Raw genomic sequence first — 17,834 nt, forward strand, 5'->3', positions numbered from 1 at the left:
AGTCCTGTATGTCCTGTCACTTGGAGATGCTCCGCAAGTGGCAGACCTTTGCTGATGTCCTTGGTGATATCTGTGCTCCTATCTGATCTTCTGTTGTCTCTATCCCTAAAGAACTTCGAGGTGGAAGCCGATGACCTGGTGGCTATTTCAGAGCTGGGCCGTGGTGCCTATGGTGTGGTGGAGAAGGTCCGGCACACGCAGAGCGGCACCATCATGGCTGTGAAGGTGAGGAGAGCTGCTTGGAGATCAGGATGTGCAGCTCCAATGCAGTGGAGAAGCTCTGCTGAGCTCCATTGGTCACAATAGAGTGGGAATGGGCTTGTTTGTCAGCTTCCAGCATTCCTGGTGTGGTTTGGCTGTTGAAGGGTCTGTGCTTTGAAATCCAGGCTTGGTGCCTGCAGTTAGATAGTGCAAAGTGGGGATGTCAGAGTGCCTGTCCAGGCTGCTGGCTGGGTCCTGCATCCACTGCAGAGCTTGCCAAGGATTTGCCATTCATTGAGGTGCTGTCTGGAAGAATCTGGGCATCTCCTGGGTGCTACTGGCTGCAAAATAAGCATAAGCTGCTTGCCCTGGCATTAGAACCTCTGGGTCAGACTGAAGGATAATGGTGTTATCCCATAATGTAAATCCCCTCTTCTTTCCTGTTTGTCTCAGAGGATCCGAGCAACTGTAAACACTCAGGAGCAGAAGAGGCTATTGATGGACTTGGACATCTCTATGAGGACAGTTGACTGCTTCTACACTGTCACCTTCTATGGAGCCCTCTTCCGTGAGGTACCGAGCTTGTGTATGGCTGATGGGGCTGTGCAGCACTTGGGGCCCGTGTGGTTGTGCTCAAGGCACTAAACTGTCCCAAACCACCTTCAGCCTTCCCTTTTCAGCCCAGCCAGGCTGTCTGAGATGCTGCCATGACTTAAAGGTCAGAGGCTTACCTCCTTCAGGCAGCATTGACCAGGTCCCACTCCTCACTTCTGTGGCAGATGCCCGAGGATGTTGTCCATGGCCCCATGGTCTTGAGAGAGATGCCTCAAGAATGTTCTCCATGGGGCAGACCCTCAAAGGGAGGCCATCAGGTAGTTTTGGTGGTACCAGGGCATCTATGCCCATTGCTATCTAGTACAGAGCCTGTGTGCTGGTGGTGGCAACAGCAACTGCATGGCAGCGACCGTGGCTTGCCCTGTGTGGAAGGGGGGCAGTGTCCATTTATCCATCCTTCCCCACTGCTCCCTTTATCTCCTGGTGATTTCCAGGCAGTTCTCAGCTGCTTTCTCTCCATCCTTAGGGTGATGTGTGGATCTGCATGGAGCTCATGGACACCTCCCTGGATAAGTTCTACAAGAAAGTATTGGAGAAGAAAAAAACAATCCCTGAAGACATTTTGGGGAAAATGGCTGTGTCTGTGAGTGTCTCTTGGGTTCTTACTGGGTTTGAGCATCCCCTGAGCCTGTCCGAGGCCTCTGTTGAGGCCCATGGCATGTGGAAATGGGTAGCTGTTTGTATTGGAGGGTTGGTGCTGTATGTGACTAATGGGTGCTGTTTTGTCCCCAGATTGTACGAGCTCTGGAGCATCTGCACAGTAAACTGTCTGTGATCCATAGAGGTAGGTGCTGGATGGGGTGAACATGATGTTGCAGGAGATCTAGCCTTAAAATAAGTTACATGAGGACTCCTTTCCAGGAGATGTATGGTGTGTCCCTATGGGATGCTTACAGTGGGGTCTAGTGGTACTTAGGATGATGGTGGACTAATTGAGATGCCTGAGGCTTGTTCCTGAGGTGTATGCCCCATGCATCTGCTTGCATGATGTAGTTCTCTTCCTCCTTTCCAGATGAAGTGTTGAATACAGTAACAGAATTCCTTGCTACCTGTGTTTTATGGGCATCATTGTGTATCTTAGAGTACAGAGATGCCTTAAAGGTAGCTCTTGGGGACAACATCCTCACGCCTTCCTGTCTGGGTGATCTAGCAAGGGCTGAAGGAGACCTTATAAAATCACAGGTGGGAATTGTAACACCCAGGTCCTGCTCTTCATCCTGATGGAGTTCCTTGTGCAGCTGTGGACAGATCACAGTGGGCATGAGACAAGCTGTCCTGAGAACTGAGTTGGGCTTTTAAGGCTGTGTTGGGCACGTAAAGTCTCTTCTAAGGAGCTGGGTATTAACTCCTCATTTTATTCCAACCTTTTGATCTGCCTGGTTAGAGAGGAGGGGAACATGGGTATGGTTATAGCAATGAACAGCTCCTATTGAAATAGGAGGCTGGTGGGGTTTTCTTTCCCTTCCCTTGTGTTAGGGGCTGCCTGATCCCCTCCCAAGTAGGTAGGGAATTGTCCATGGTGTGTCAGGCTCAGTGATAGCTCTGCAAAGGCTCAATCTGCCCTCTTGTGTTCTCTCTTAGACGTGAAACCTTCCAACGTGCTGATCAACAAGGAAGGACACGTGAAGATGTGTGACTTTGGGATCAGCGGCTACTTGGTGGACTCTGTTGCGAAGACCATGGATGCTGGCTGCAAACCTTACATGGCTGTAAGTGTGCTCCTGTGGGACCAGAGCTGGCAGCCTCCAGCTGCCTTCAGCCTTGACTCAAAGAGGCTGCTCCTTAGAAATAGCCTCAGTTCACCTCTGTTCTGAAGAAACCACTTGATAGGGCTCAGGGCTTCCTGACTCAGCAAAGAGATTCACCCTCCCTGTAAACCCTGCTGTTTGTGTTAACCCCACAGCAGCCTCCTTCCATTAGTAGAATGGTGAAAGACTGGCTGGTGCTGCTTGTGGTGGTTGGAAGAGCTGCTCCTTGTTGGCTAGAACATGCTGAGGCTTTTCCTGGCAGGGTATTTTCATCCTCAGGTCTCTATGAATTTCCCTTTGCCATCTGTGTGGGTAGCTTGTGCTCCTGGGGCCAGGCTCAAGCTGTAGGGATAGTACAAGTCTCACTCAGGAGCTGGAGAAGGGAGTTTGTGAGCTGTGTGGAGGAAAACTTGGCTTTCATCAGTGCTAGATTGAACCTCAGACCCTGCCCTCCACGGGGACAAAGAACCATGGGAATCAACCCAACCTGGGTTTGGGAGCCAGGGATTTGGTCTGTGGGGTTTGCACTGGTTTAATGAGATAGAGTTGTAATACCTTCCATTTTGCTGTTACAGCCAGAAAGAATAAACCCTGAGCTGAACCAGAAGGGCTACAACGTGAAGTCGGATGTCTGGAGTCTGGGCATCACAATGGTAACTGGGCTATGTGGGGACCAGCACCTGCAGCCATGGTGTTGGGATTGGGTCTGTGCTGGCTGGGCTCTGCCTGTACACTCTGAGCTATGGCAGCTGAGTGGATGCCCATCAAATGGGACTAAATCCTGAGTGCAATAGCTCAGTTATGAGATGCATTACCCAGGGTACATGGTGGAGGTGCAGCCTTGTGCACAGAGGGCTGGGAGCTGGGGTGTGCAGCCAGTGTTGCCACCACTGCTGTGGCTGGCAAGCTTGCAGGGCAATAATCCATCTTCTGCACCTTCTCTTTCCTCCTCTCTTCTTGTCTGTTCCTGCTGGATCTGGGGGGATATATAAAGGCTTATTATTCCCATGTGGTTCCTTTGTACCCCTCAGTGTCACAGAGCTACTGATGTGCAATGCCAGCTCCAGATAGCTCCATTCAGCTCTGAACTATGTTTCTGTGGATGGCACACTCCCAGGGAGCAATATCTGGATGGCAATGGGCTTAGTTGGGCATCCAAGAGTCTGGCTTTTAATTGCTCTGCACTTCCCCATGTGCTGGCTGGAGCAGGGTTTGCTGCAGCTGGGTCACAGCCTTCCTGCATGCGTACCCCTCTGTTAGCAAAGCCTTGGGGTGAGGTAGCCTGTCCTGCTGCAGCGAGGGGTGCTGTGCATGGTTCGCAGCGAGTCCTGCTTGCAGGGGGAGCTCAGAGCAGCCAACAGGAAGGGGAAATACTTTCAGTTCCAAGATCGCAGCTGCTGGGGATGGTTTTATCTACCTCCTGCAAGAAACGGATCTCACTGAAAGCAGCTGAAAGCCTCTGGCGCCAGAGGACAAAGGAAATCCCAGCTGCTGGCTGGGAATGCTGCTTTCCAGGAGACTGCCTCTGTGCCGGTAGATTGTGTTCAGGAATTCTTCCTGCTCCCTGTTGGCTGCGGCCTTTGTTTTGGGTGCTGCATCCCTGTGTTCGCCTGTGTTAAATTCCCTTCTCCCCAGCCAGTTGTGTCTGTGGTGCCAAACCCCAGTTCCTCTCCTTGGTGTCCCTGTGCCAGAGCAGAGCTGCGCTGCCTGACTGGAAATGTCATCAGCTCCAGCTTTCCTCCTGAGATGCAGGAAGCTGTGGGATGGGACACTGCATGGATGATGGAATCTCTGAACCTTTCCAAAGCTGGATGGGAGAGGGGAGCTTGCTGAAAGCCAGCCAGCCTGTGGCTGAATGGAGCCCCAACCTGTCTGACTCCCTCTAATGCTTTCCTCCTGGGCTGGCTTCCTGTTTCCTTTTCGTTTCTGAAGGGGTTTGGTTGATTTCAGCCCAGCTGGTTTTAAGGCCATTGAGCTGCAGGGCTAATCCAGGCCTTTCTGGGCTGGTGGCTTCATTCACTTTCCCAAACAGCAGGAGCTGAGCTCCCCTGCCTTAAGCCAGAGTCAGGCGGGGACATCTGGCTCTGCCCCATGTCCTTTCAGGTTCCTTATTCCTCCCATCCTGTCCCACCCTGCCAGGCAGGGCTGGAGCTTCTGTTGCCCATTTCAAGATGGGAGCTGACCTTTGGCATGAGGACACTGCCCAAGAGCTTTTTCCTGCTTGAATGAGTGATGGAGCAGAGGTGACTTGTAGGAGGAACCCAGTAATGGAGGTGATTTAGGCAAATATAATCACTTTATAAGTGATATTCTGGCACTTGGGTTTTCTTGGGTTTTTTGTGTCTAGCTCATACACTCCTAGCTTGAAGCCTTATGGATGAGCAAAGCCCTTTGGAAGCCGGTGCAGAAATGGTGTGCTGTAACTGTTATCTGTTGAAATAATCCCATTTTGCATCTCTTTGGTGGCTTCCTGTAAAGGCATCAATGTTCTGAGCCAGCCTCAAAAGGAAGTATTTTTGTTTAAATAAAGAAAAGAGTGGCATGACCCACATTGAAAGTGGACCATAAGGAGGTTTTCGTTTTGGGCTGGAGCTGGTGGATATAGGGGTGTGTGTTGTCGAGGTGACCCCACTGTCTCACATCAGCCTGTCTCCATCCTCAGATCGAGCTGGCCATTCTTCGCTTCCCATACGAGTCCTGGGGGACTCCCTTCCAACAGCTCAAGCAAGTGGTGGAGGAGCCCTCACCCCAGCTCCCTGCTGATCGTTTCTCCAAGGAGTTTGTGGACTTCACAGCACAATGGTGAGTCTGTGGCAGGGACTGGTGGCTTCTCCCAGCCTGGCTGAAGAGGAGCCCTGACCCGTGAGGGGTTGGAGTGAAGCATGGGGCTGGGTTTGTCCTTTTAGAGCATCACCTTATCCTACTGGGGCTGGTGCTTGGCCATGGCAGGAAGCTCTGCTCCAACTGGTTTTGCTCTCGGCCTGCCTCACGCAGGCTGGTTGGAAGGTGCAGAGGTTTCCCTTCCCCTTTTGCTGCTGCTGAAGTGTTGGTGGTTTCTGGCAAAGCAACAATGACATGAGAACGAAGCCCTGGCAGTGTCTGGCTGCCTCTGGGTGAAGCTGATCTGTGGTTTTGTGGGTAGCTGCACCCCTAGGGGGGTTCTGCTGCTCCCTGGGAGCTGCCAGGCAGAGGTGAGCCCACCAAGGCAAGGCTCACTCACCCTATGGGTGATGGGAACCCATGTCCTCTCTGCCCCATTTGTGGCAGAGGGCTGTGAGTTGTCCTTTCCCAGTTACCTGCTTGGCTGCTTTGCTGGTGGTACAAACCTGCTTGGCCAAGGAGGGAGAGGAATGGGTGCTGCCCATGAGAAGAATGTTGTGTTGGTTGGGAAGGGGAGATGCCCTGTGATAGAGCACATCCAAAACAGAGCTCCTATAGCCTTTCTCTCCCATACTTTTTCTTTCAGCTTAAGGAAGAACCCTGCTGAGAGAATGAACTATTTAGAACTCATGGTAAGTGTGGAGCCATTTCTCCTGGTCTTTATTCCCACATGCTTCCAAAATGAAATGAATGCTCCAGCAGGTCCTGGGGAAATGGGACCATGGGAGGTGTGGGTCATTTGTCAGGCATGGAGCGGGATGGTTGTGTTGGTTGCATGGGTAAGGTTAGGGTTTCTGGGTGTTTTCTTCCCCTGACCTATCTGCTCCTAAGGCCTCAAGTGATGGTGTGGTACAGCTGCAAAGGGGGGGTGTCCTGCTGGGCTTGAGCCTAGATATGCTTGAGTTCATCTTTAAGCTAAAGGATGGTGCTTATGGGAGCCTGGGGAGGAAGTTGGTGCCTACTTCTGCTGGCACCTCCCATCTGTTTGACATCCCCCATGGACTCTCCTTGGGCATCAGCTGATGTTGTCTTTGGTCTTGTTGGCAGGAACACCCTTTCTTTACCTTGCACGACACCAAAGAGACTGACATGGCCTCCTTTGTGACAGAGATTCTCGGGGAAGACTCCTAACTCCAACCTCACGTCTTTGTGCAGTCCCCTCCATCCTGGCTTCCATGCAGAGGAGCAAATGAGGACTCCAGTTAATGGTGGTTTGCACACATCGCACTTCCCCAGCCCGTGGGCATCTCTGGCCCCATCTGGCCTTGCAGTCTCTTTTCTCTTTGCCCTGTAAATGCAATCCCCCAGGATGAGCCTTTTGAAGCCAACACCTTCCCAACTAAGCCACGGAGACAGAAGGCTCAGGAGTTCTGTGCTGACACCAGCATATCCCTGCTGGGCATCTCCCCTTCCAGCACAGGGGGCTTATGTTTCTTTGTTTCTCTGCTTGGGGAAGGCAGAGAGAGAAAACACTGCTGTGCTTGCCCCACTCTTCTCCCCTGCCTGCCCAAAGCCCCTTCCCTGCAGTCTGGTCTTGCTCACCTTCCCTTTATGCCCAGCTCTTTGCCCCCAGGAGCCTACACAGCTCCAAGGGGGCTTTGGGGCTCCTTGTCTATGCCTTGCACACCAGAGGCTGTTGTAATGCCTGGCTTGACACCGTCACAGCCCTTCAAGGTAGCACCAGACTGGGCATCCCCCTCCATCAATCAGTACCCTGCTCCCTTGGGGTGACAGAACCATAACACATCCTTCCATGAGCCCACCTCGCTGCAAGCTCTCCCCACAGGACTTCTCCCAGCGCTCTCTTCCCTGCGTAGGCACAAGGAGATGGAGACAAGCAGGTCCCTGGGTGCTGCCTCTCTCCCTTCCAGCCCTGGGCTGAGGATGCATCTCCACTGAGAGCATCCAACACCTTCTGCCTTCCCTGGCTCCTGGAGAAGACCTTGTTCATCTCCTCTCCACCCCGGAGCTCACGTAAGACCTTGCACTGTGACACCAGCTCTATTGGAGGCTCTACTTGCACCCCTCATGTCCCAAACTGCCTTTGAACCCTCCAGCTGCCCACCAAGGTGTCAGCCAAGCCCGAAAGCCCAGTGACTCACATGGGGGCTGCCGCCGGTTGTACATTTGATGTCTATATATAATGGACTTTGTAACATGCTTCCTAGTTTTAATCTAACTTGCTATAAATTAAAGCCCTTCTGCGTGGGAGAAGGGAGGAGCAGTTCCTTCTCCACTCACAAATCCACTGTGAAAACCTGATGTGTTTCCCCACGTTCCCAGCCTGAGCACACACTGCGAGGAGCTACGGGAGCAAAAGGGATTTCTGGCTTCTACTGTACACGGATCATGGGACAAACGCGCCGGCTGTGGATTTTGTTGGGGTCTTTTTTTAATGGATTTGAGTTTTCAGAGGGATTTTCCTCCTCTTTTCTAATATATATTTGTGTGTGTGCAATATATATAATATTATATATTTTTAAATCGATGATGAATGTGTGACTGTCTCTGTGGCCAGCAGATTTGGTGAAAGGGCTAGCGTTTTTCTGGCTGCGTTTGGGGTGGTGGGGAAGGGGGCATTAAAAAACACCCTGGCCTAAGATTTGGGGTTTTTTTCTCCTTTTTATAGCAAAGAAATGCGTTTATTTTTTAACTGAATTTAACTTTTTTTGCCCTGAAATTCCTACCCTGGAGGTCTGGATTTCAGGGTGCATTTCCAGCATTCAGGGCCCTCCCTGCCAAGGGATGAACGATGTCCCCTTAGCTTCATTGCTCCCCACTCCAAACAGGGCTTGAAGCAGCACTGGGGATGCTCTGCCTGGGATTGGGGCTGCTTGGAACCATCTCTTCCTGCAAGCTGCTCCTTGGGGTTGCTGCTTCAGGGCACATGGTTTACAGATCTTCATGTCCCAGTGCTGGTGCTTGTCCTCTCCATCACTATCATCCCCTTCCCTGTGTCAATATAAACCCTGAGAGACCCAGCTTGGGCTGAGGGGGGGACAAACCCAGTTCAGCTTTGGTGCCCCCCTGACCTCCAACACCACCAATCTATGTAAACTAAGGTGATTGATGTTCTCTGTGTCCCCCTCCTCAGTCTTGCTCTGCAAACCACCCCTTGCTCTCTGTGAGCATCCTTACCCGCTGGGTTTGACAGCTTTGATGGACAATTGTATTTTTATTCCCTACTTGGTTACTTTGGATTGTTTCTTGTTTTGATGTTTTGCATTTCCCCTTCTTTCTCTCCTTGTTTCATCCCCTTTATCTGCCTCTTTTTGGTGCTGTGGGGAATGGTGATTTGGTTTTGCATGGTGTTTATCCCGCTGGAGAAAAGTCCCCATTCCTGTATTATGGGAAAAAGGGAGCATCTGCCCTTTCCATGCCTCTGGGGTGGGCTTTGGGCCCCTGTGGCTGAAGCAAGGCTTTGCTAAAGAGGCAATCCCTGTGTTGCTTCACTTTACATGGGGCTTTTCTATCTCGTTATTTTCATGTCCCAAGATCAACAGCCCTGGTCCCCCCACCAGCTTATCTTTAAGGTGGACATTGACTTCAGCTCCCACCAGCAGCCCCTCTACCCTTGTATTTCTAAGAACAATCTGTACCCCTCAAACACCCCCAGTTTCCAATAAAATTCACCCTCAAACACACTTGTTGCCTCCTTTTGTTGCTGTTTGAGCATCAGGGGCTGCGCTGAGCACCCCCCTTTGAGGGGATGCCCTGCTTGCTCTTTGTGCCATGGGGTAACACTGGTCCTCAATGGGGGGAACCCAGAGCAGCACTGCCGAGGCCGGGGGTACCGGCCCCCCCCCCCAGCTCCGGGGGCCGCAGGGGCCGTGCGCGGCCGCGAGGGGGAAGCAGCGCCCCAAGCGCTCCCTATTGCCGGGACCCGGCCGGGGCTACCGGTCCCTCAAGCACCGGGACTCGGTGCTGTGCCCGCAAATGGGATCGAGGAGACCCCCCCAGCACACACACACTTCCCGTGCCCACCGTGTGTGGTGCGGGGATGCGCTGGGAGAGGGCTGGGAACGGGAGGGTTTGTGTTTCAATTAGCGGCTTAACAGCTCCATGGAGCCCCATTAAAGATGCATCAGTGCCCCCGGGGAAAGAACTCCGGGAGAAGCACAAAATCCATCACTTTGAGCTCCCTTATGAGGAGAAATGGTGGGATTTTTCCTTCCCGTTTGTCTCAAACTAGGGGAAAAAGAGGGGGGTTGGTCCCAGTAACTTCCCATCACGAGGAGGACTCGGCTCTCACTGCAGAGAAGGGGAAACTCAGAGCATCCAGTGTGTGAAAGGACAGCAGCGCTGCATTTAAAACACCTTTCCCTACCCTTTAAGGCGAGGCATGCAATGGGATCAATCCCATACACTCCCCAGCACACTGTGCGTGCACGTACTGGCCCTCCCGGCCCTTTGCCGTGTCTCTGCAGGAGCAGCCGAGCCGGAGCTCACGCCGTTCCTGAAGAGCTCTTTGTGGAGGAGGGCTGGTTAATAGCGTTAGCAGGGGGTGTGATGATGCAAGCGGCTTTCTGGGGCTGCGGGTTGTTTGGTTCCCTTTCAGTTCTCCCCTTTCTCTGAAGGGGGCTGCATCTGGGGCGGGTTTGGGGTGGATTTGTCTGGTTCAGGTGGCCTGGGGCACTTGTGAGATCGATAGCGTGAATCAGGGAGCTCAGGCTCATAGGAGATGTGTTCAATCCTTCCCCTAATAGCTTTCTGGACCAGAAACTTCCACCGGTCTCGCTCTTGTAGCACCTAAGTGCTAACGAGCTGAAGCTGCAGAATACCAATGAGACCTCAGGAATACGGAATCAGCCTCTCCAGGCCCAGGCAGAGGCGTTACAAATCATTTCAGATGGTCCCTAGTGCAGCCCCATCAGAAAGGGATGGGGTTAAGTGAGATGCGCTTGGGTGGAGGAGGTCTTTGCTGCCTATGGTGAGCTGCATCTCCACAGGTGGGATGTCTTCTCTCCATACAGAAAGGTAGGTGGTTTGGTTTGGGGTGAGGAGAGCTCAAGCTTGGGTTTATTGATGGGTATGCAGGTGCTTTGGTGCCCTCCCTTTTCATTGCTCATCCCTGGATATGAGTTTTCACCACTGACATGGATAAAGCATCTTTTCTGTCTCTTGCAGCAGCCTGGTTTGTGAATCCATCCCCAGTGTGTGCGTATTTATGGAGCAAGGATGGGACCGGTCCACGTGCAGCTGCTTTGTTGCTGCATTCCCCTAGGATTTGCACCCACAGCTCCCCATGGATGGGGTGCTGACAAACTGGGGTCATTTCCAGCTGCCTTCAGCAGGACCCCCAAAGCAGGAGGAAACCTCCTGGCCTTACCCAGTGCACGCAGCCCTCCTGGCTTCCCTCTCAGCTTGAAATTCCCATTGCTTTCTCAGAGGTGGGAATGCTGCTGGGGAACCATGGGGGTGGGAGAAGGAAGCTTTAGCAATGCAAAGCCTGAAAATACCAAAGCTTGAAGCAAAGGCTCTTGGGGGGAGGCTGAGGAGGTCACCTCTTATAGACAGAGCCCTGGTCCCGGAGGCTTCCCATCCACATGAGCTGTGCTTCGGCCCCTCACACACTGCATTAACCTTTCCTGAAATACCAAGTGGTGCTGGAACAAGCTGTTTATTTCCCAGCTCCAGAGAGTGCTGCAGGCACGTGGGCACAGGGATGCGGAGCAGCCTGGTGAGCCAGGGTGGCTTTTGCACTTGATTTACATCTCGGAGCAGCTTGGAGTGGAGGAGATGGGAACCTTGATGAGCCTCAGCAGTTACCTTGCTATCAGTTGTGTTTTCCTTGATGTCATTCCCCGCTTAGGGCTGCTGGTGTCTGTTCTGGAGCGACAGGCTCCTTTTCTTCTTATGGAAGCTGAAACATGATGAATAAACCCTGAGGTTCCAGACAAAAACTCCTGTTTGGGGCTGAAGCTGCCCCAGATTCCATGGAGTGTGTGTTGTGTGCACAGCTTCTCCAAACATCCCTGCTCCAGCTTAGCAAGGCAATCCATTACTCCCCAGGTCATCTCGACCTGCTGCAGGGGCCCTGCAGAATATCACTGCCTGCAACAGGTCCTGCTCAATGCTGGCAATGGGAAGCTGCTGAATGAGCTTGAGGGTTCCCCATTATAGGACCGTGCAATGGAAATCAGGCCTGGTGAGCCCACACTGGTGGCAGCAGGGGTTTAGCTCCTGTGTAGCTGCTCCCAGCCCTGGGAATGGGATCCACAGGGATGCTTTTTACCTCCTCCCCCTTGCAGGGCTCATAATTGCTGTGTAAATACACAGCAGCTGCCATGTGAACCCAGCACTGCCTCACCTGAATCGATACTGGCTTGTGCTGCACAGGGACATGGACTCAGCAAAGCCAGGCTGAACGATGGGCAGCATTGTTGGATGCAATGTGGGGAGCCAGGGATAAGCCAGGAGGTGCTGGTGGCTCCCAGGTCTCTGTCACCATCATGGGGACATAGTGATGCTCTCTATTCCCCTTGCACTGCCCTCCTGAGCTGAGCCCCATCGGCTGCAGGATGTGTCCTTCCTCGTCATCCTGCCTCACCCTTCTTTTCCTTAATGACAGCTTTTGGAAGGATCTTGCCCTTTATTCCCCTAAATCTTCTCCTTAATTAAAATCCTCAATCTGGGCCGGTGGGAAGCAGCTGTTGCCTCTTTGCTGCGTGCTTGGGTGTGTTGCAAGCCGTGTATCTGACTGCTGGCCATGCAGGGACATGGGGGGCAGCATGGGGATGGATGGGACTCATGCTGAGGTGGAGGGCACTGGCACTATCCCACCTGGCTTCCTCCAGGCATCCCAAGGTGATGCTGAGTAGATCTGGCTGCTGGAACCACCCTTGCCTTGTCTATAGGAGGGCTGAAATCATCTGAGGTGTGAGTGGGAATTGAGCACCAGGTCCCTCTGCATCCTTCACACTGTGGAGTCTTTCCCTATGGGGATGCAAATGGCCTGAGTGCCAGCACCCCAGGGAGAGGGTGCTGGACCCCAAACCCAGTCATTATGGGTTTCCTCAGCTCCTGGTCTGGAGAAGGGCCAAAAGATGCAGCTGGACAATGGGGAAAGCTGGGACTGGGATTGTCTGACCAGGGTCACCTATTTCTCATCCCTCCTTCCATCCATGCACTGGCTTGTTCAGAGTAAGCACATTGGGAGCTGGCTGCAGCACTGCAGCATCTGCATCCAGCTCTGGTACCTCACAGGGCTCATGGGACACCCCTGTCCCCAGCTTCCCCATAGCTTGGGGCCATTCCCTGGCATGGCCTTTGTAGCTTTATAATGTTTTATTCCAGAAATAGCCTGAAGAGGTGACTTTATCCCTCCCTACCCGCCTGGGGCTGGTGTTTCTGCAGCGATCCATCATCAAAGCAACAGGGAAGTGTCAGGAGCAATTAGAGAACTGGTGGTGTTAACTTTATCAGAGGCGATATGGCTGTTAATGAAACTCATAGAAGAGGGGAAGGAACAGGAGTGCTGACACCAGATGGATCCTTTCACCTCCAATTTACTGGTACATGCATTTTTCATTCACGGAAGCTGCTCATCGGCAGAGCAAGTACAGTCCTCAATGGATCAATCCCTGCAGAATGCAAGGGAGAAAGGGTCCTGGCTGAGCTCCTGGATCCAGCCCCAGATTTGTGCCCACAATGGGCTAAAAGGCCGATCACCTCTTTTGTTCCTTTGTATCCATGCTCTTCAGTCCTGATTCTGCTCCAGGTTTGGGCCAGGAGAGGTTTCCATTGACCTTTGTGGCTCATGTCTCCAATGTACTTCATATGGGGTGGCCTGGATTGACTTTTGGTGGTCTTCCAGCCTTGGGTTAGGCAATGCTTGGTGCAGTCTGGGATGGCTTCACCATCACCCTGTCTTGGAGCAACACCTCCAGCCACAGACAGTGGAGGCTGGGTTCATATTATGGCCATATTGAGGTGGCTTCTTCCCTTTGTCGGACGGGTTCTGGCTGCTTGGTCAGCACCATCATCCCTTGAACCTCAATGCCAAAGCCGTGTGCCTCCAATGGTGATCTGAGACTGACCTCCAGAGGTGTCTGAAGATCCTCTCCCTCCATATGCAGCGTGCTGTGGTTTCTGTCTGGGTTTTGGGGGTGTCTGTGCTCCCATGGTGGTGGAGGAGGACACGCTCTAGAAGCCAAACAGTTTCATCTCCTTGTGATGATGAAGCTGAATCCAATGTATTTGAGGTCCTTTTCCCTCTCATTAGGAATGGAAGTCGGGAGTCTTCTCTTGGTACTATACAACCAGCATGAATTATTTAGGGCAAAGCATCTCTCCGATAAATAATCTTGAATGTGGGGAGATTAAATCTGATTTCTTTTAATATAACAACAAAAGCAATTCCTCTCTCGTATTTCACCCAGGACAGAGATCCCAGCCCTCCCAATTCTGTATCGATCCGCACAGAGCTCCTTGGATAGATTTAGTTCAGCCAACCTTGTTTAATTTTGGCTTCATTGATTCAATGCAAAGATCGAGATGAAAAGCAAGTGGGCTGTTTCCAGTGCTGGTGATGCTATTTTTGCATCGATCTAGTGCATGCTAAAATAAATATGCAAAGCATTTTGTAAGTCTGTAGAGGGGTGGGGACCAGATGTACTAAAATATTTAACAAACTTTTCCTTGCTCCCTGGAAATGCATCTTTAATCTAGTAAACACGAAGGGAAATCTCATCCCAGCCACTGTTTGCTCTATGGGACCATCCCGCATCCTTCAAGGTGGGACCTTGGAGGAGCAGCCGGTGCGGTGACATTGGTGCCATTCACATTTAAATGCAAGGCTCATGAACCGTGTCTGGGATTCTTTGTTTGTCTCTGTCTTTTGGTTGCTTTCACGTTCGTTCCGAGAGCAAGAGATGAAATACCCATCTCCTATTCCCTTTCATCTCCAAGCATGTTTTTCCCCCTCCCATTCCCTCTCTGTTGCTCAGATGATGAAGTTTCTCCTTTGGAATGTTGTTTGATTTCAAAAGAGGAGAAAGAATTAAAAGCATCTCCTTGATGCTGAGCTCACCTTACTCTATCTGGGATGCTCCACAAGGCTGATGTGTGAACTGGCCTCAAGGGATGGAGTTCATCCTGGGGCCAGAGCTGTGTCCTGGGTTTTCCTTCCCCTAGGGGTGACTGTCCTGCAGATCCCAGCCCAGTTCCTTGGGGAATGGCTGCCCTGGATGTATGTGCCTGTATCCTGGAAACCCTCATCTTTTAATCCAATCAGATTTAATTGGAGTGTGGTTTTGATCACATCTGACAGTGGCAGAGATCCTGCTGATAATCAGATTCCCATAGGTGACAGGGAGATGGGGCTGGTGGAGGAGGAGGAGGGAGGTGAGAGGGGGCCCTTTGTGCTCATGTTGATGCCACTTGGTCCATATGAGACAACAAAACCAGGCCCCATCACCCTGGGGTCAGATCACGTTTTGGGGCAAGGTGGATTTACTCTGTATCCCAATGGGGACTTGACCAAACAGGTTGTGGTGTTTCTGGTTAAATATACATCCAGTTTGCTTGGCAAAGCCCTGAGCTGGCTCCATCTCACTGCAGCACCTCCAGCATCCCCAGTGCTGCTGCTCCAGCAGATGTGGTACCCAGCCTGGCCTCATCCTGACCTCTCTTGCTTCTGTGCACGGATGTGGGCTCAGCTCTCCCTGCCCCTTCTGCTATTGCTAGCACTTGTGCAGCCAGAGCCAGCAGTGATTAATGATGGGAATTCATGTGTGACTTACATGAGCTCAGCTGGAAGCACAGCCCCTGGGATTGGGGGAATATTCCTCCTAGAGATGTGCTGCCCTCTGCTTCAGATGCCTTTTTGTCAGCAAGTGTTTAATTGGGCATTTATGATGTGTGTAATTGTGGAGGTAATGGAGCAGGCAGGGAGGAGCAGATCGGCAGCCTGGCCTCCATCCCTGGTCCTCAGCAATGGCTTGGTCACAGCAGTGAAGGCATCGGAGATCCTGAGTGGGGCTGCATCCCTTTGCCTGAGACATGGAGCAGTTTGCCACCAGGTTGGGCTGGGAACAATAATCCTCCTCCCTGACCTCAACATCTTCAATGAGCCATAGGTGGGATACATCAGTCCCCAGCCCAAGGTGCCAATGCTGCTTACCCAAGGGCATATGGAGGTGAGAAGATGAGGCTCCACAATGATGTGGTGTTGCCATTCCCATAAGCCTTGTGCAAGGCCTCAGGACTGAGCTTGGTGGACGTGCTCTGTCTGAACTTTCCTTGCCCTTGCACAGCTTTGTTTTCCTTGGTTTAGATGTAACAGCTGATTTTCTAGTTGAGAAAGGAGCTATGATTAATTTATGTTACTTCTGTTTGTATGCTGCAGCCTTAGCTTTCTACAGATAGCACCAGCAAGCAGTTATTCTTTGTGGAATGAGGGTTTTTTCATTCTAATATCATGATGTGAGATAAAGAAATACAGGTCTGGTGTGAAAGCAGAGACGTGAGAAGTGGAGATGTGGGATGTGGTGTAGAGGAGCACAGACATGGGATGATGAGACCTAGGGATGGAGACCCCATGGCTATAAACAACTCAGCAGTAGCCAGTGAAGGACATGCAGAACTGATTTTAGGGGTAATAAGGGGAATAAAGACATAGGATCTAACAGACATGAGTGGCACAGCATATGGTAAACTCAGCTTTGATGTGGAGCTGCAGAGCAGTGCAATAAACACAAGGTGTAAAAATGAGTATCTAAAAATGACCCCAAGTGGATCCTAAAGTGAGGAAGCAGAATCCATCAAGAAGAGCATCCTTCTCCTCCCACTGAGGGCTCCAGATGCTGACCACACATGTAACAGGGATGTAAGTGCTGGGAGACAGGGATATGTCCCCTCCAGGCTCCTGCTGCTACCCCTGCTCTGGCCAGTGGTTGGAGGTGGGAGGGAAGAGCTGCTCATCCCTGTGCTGTGGTGGGAGATGCACTCCTGCAGCCTGGTAATGAGGATGCTCTGGAACAGGGTTTCCTGTATTTAGGAGCCTGTGCAGCAGACGTGGTAGCAGAAAGTGTTGAAAGCTGAAGATGCAGAGGGTGGGCAGGATTCCAGGGAGTATCAGTGGTCTCTGCAGCAGATTCTCTCCCATCTGGTGATACCCAATCCACAGGAATTAGGATGATCTTTCTTGCCTTTGATGAAACCAACAATGAGAACTCTTGTTTCCACTGACTCATCCTTATCAACAATTCAGATGAGGGGTTCAGGAGAAGCGCTCGGTGTACATGTCCCGATAAAGGATCTTAACTGAAGCCCCCAGGTTCTGAGCATTCAGGTTGTCCCAGAGGACACCTACGTAGGTTATTCTTGGGAGCAGTTTGCTAATCATCGTGCTGGAAGGAAAGGTGAAGGCACAGCAGCTTTGTATGATTCCCAGGGAAGGCTGGAGACACGGCTCTTGGGAGTGAGGAATACTCTTCTATCCCAGCCTCCCAGGAATGCTGAAACCAAAGGGAATGGGAGAAGAAAACTGCATTTCTGCAGTTGAGTCCCTGAGGCACTTCTTCCCTTCCTGTATCTCAGCATGGACCTGTGGTGTTCAGGATTAGGTCTGTCCATCTGGGTAAAAAAGGGAAGCTGGGCAAATCCAGGCAGGAAAAGCTGTTATCCCTTGAGTTCTGCTGCTTCCTTTGGGGTTTTTTGTTCCCACTTTATATTTAAGGCCCTGAACCAGACTGAAGATTGCAGGTTTCAGACACTCACAGCTGTTTGCCTTTACATTGCTGATTGCTTTTCCCCACCTTTCTACCTTGTTTTCATAACATAATCCTCGAGAAGTGCCAAAATAATCAAATCCTAGCAAAGAAACCCAGGACAACCTGGGCTCTGTTTCCCTGCGGCTGCAAGTCAAGGGATTTCCAGGGATTTTCAATGGATTTCTACTACAGCGAAGGAAATCAGCCTTGATCTCTGTTTTCCAAACCCTGTTTTCTGGCTCTAATTGAAGGTAGCATCTCCTCTCCGTGGGCATGCAACTGTGGTTTAATGCATCTAATCTTGGATGCACTTGTTGGTGTTAATTACACCACCACTTGTCAACAGTAATCCTGCCGCTTCGTTCTTGGGTTTTAGCATCTTTTCTTATTTCCCTATTGGGTTTTTATACCCAGTTGCTCTGTGGCCACTCATCTCCTATAATGTGACTGCTGAGCTCAAGCAGGAAGCACAGGACCATACACTGATGCCGTGCAGCCTGGCTGCTCAGGCAGAACCCATCCTAACAGGCAGCACATGGGGTGCAAATGTGTCCAGCAGCCTTGGGGGAGGATCATGATGTATCCAGGATGTCTTGCAATCAAGAGGAGATGATCCAATGCACCCTTTTAGCCCTACATCTGCAGAGCTATGTCTTCCCTTGGACATGAAGGTGAC

At 51.5% G+C, this 17,834-nt stretch overlaps 1 protein-coding gene across 3 annotated transcripts in view; it reads left to right on the top strand.

The window, feature by feature from the left end:
- Positions 1-9,088, top strand: part of MAP2K3 (mitogen-activated protein kinase kinase 3) — a 31,170-nt gene extending 22,082 nt beyond the window's left edge. For all 3 annotated transcript variants that reach the window (XM_034065174.1, XM_034065176.1, XM_034065175.1), the window contains exons 5-13: positions 112-225; positions 655-774; positions 1,283-1,399; positions 1,549-1,600; positions 2,398-2,525; positions 3,140-3,217; positions 5,227-5,366; positions 6,031-6,076; positions 6,492-9,088. In XM_034065174.1, coding sequence (XP_033921065.1) covers positions 112-225; positions 655-774; positions 1,283-1,399; positions 1,549-1,600; positions 2,398-2,525; positions 3,140-3,217; positions 5,227-5,366; positions 6,031-6,076; positions 6,492-6,575 — 879 coding nt within the window. In that variant the 3' untranslated portion in view covers positions 6,576-9,088. The remainder of the gene's footprint in view (positions 1-111; positions 226-654; positions 775-1,282; positions 1,400-1,548; positions 1,601-2,397; positions 2,526-3,139; positions 3,218-5,226; positions 5,367-6,030; positions 6,077-6,491) is intronic.
- Positions 9,089-17,834: the final 8,746 nt, after the last annotated feature.

The sequence above is a fragment of the Melopsittacus undulatus genome, chromosome 8 (assembly GCF_012275295.1).
Source record: "Melopsittacus undulatus isolate bMelUnd1 chromosome 8, bMelUnd1.mat.Z, whole genome shotgun sequence".
NCBI lineage: Eukaryota > Metazoa > Chordata > Aves > Psittaciformes > Psittaculidae > Melopsittacus > Melopsittacus undulatus.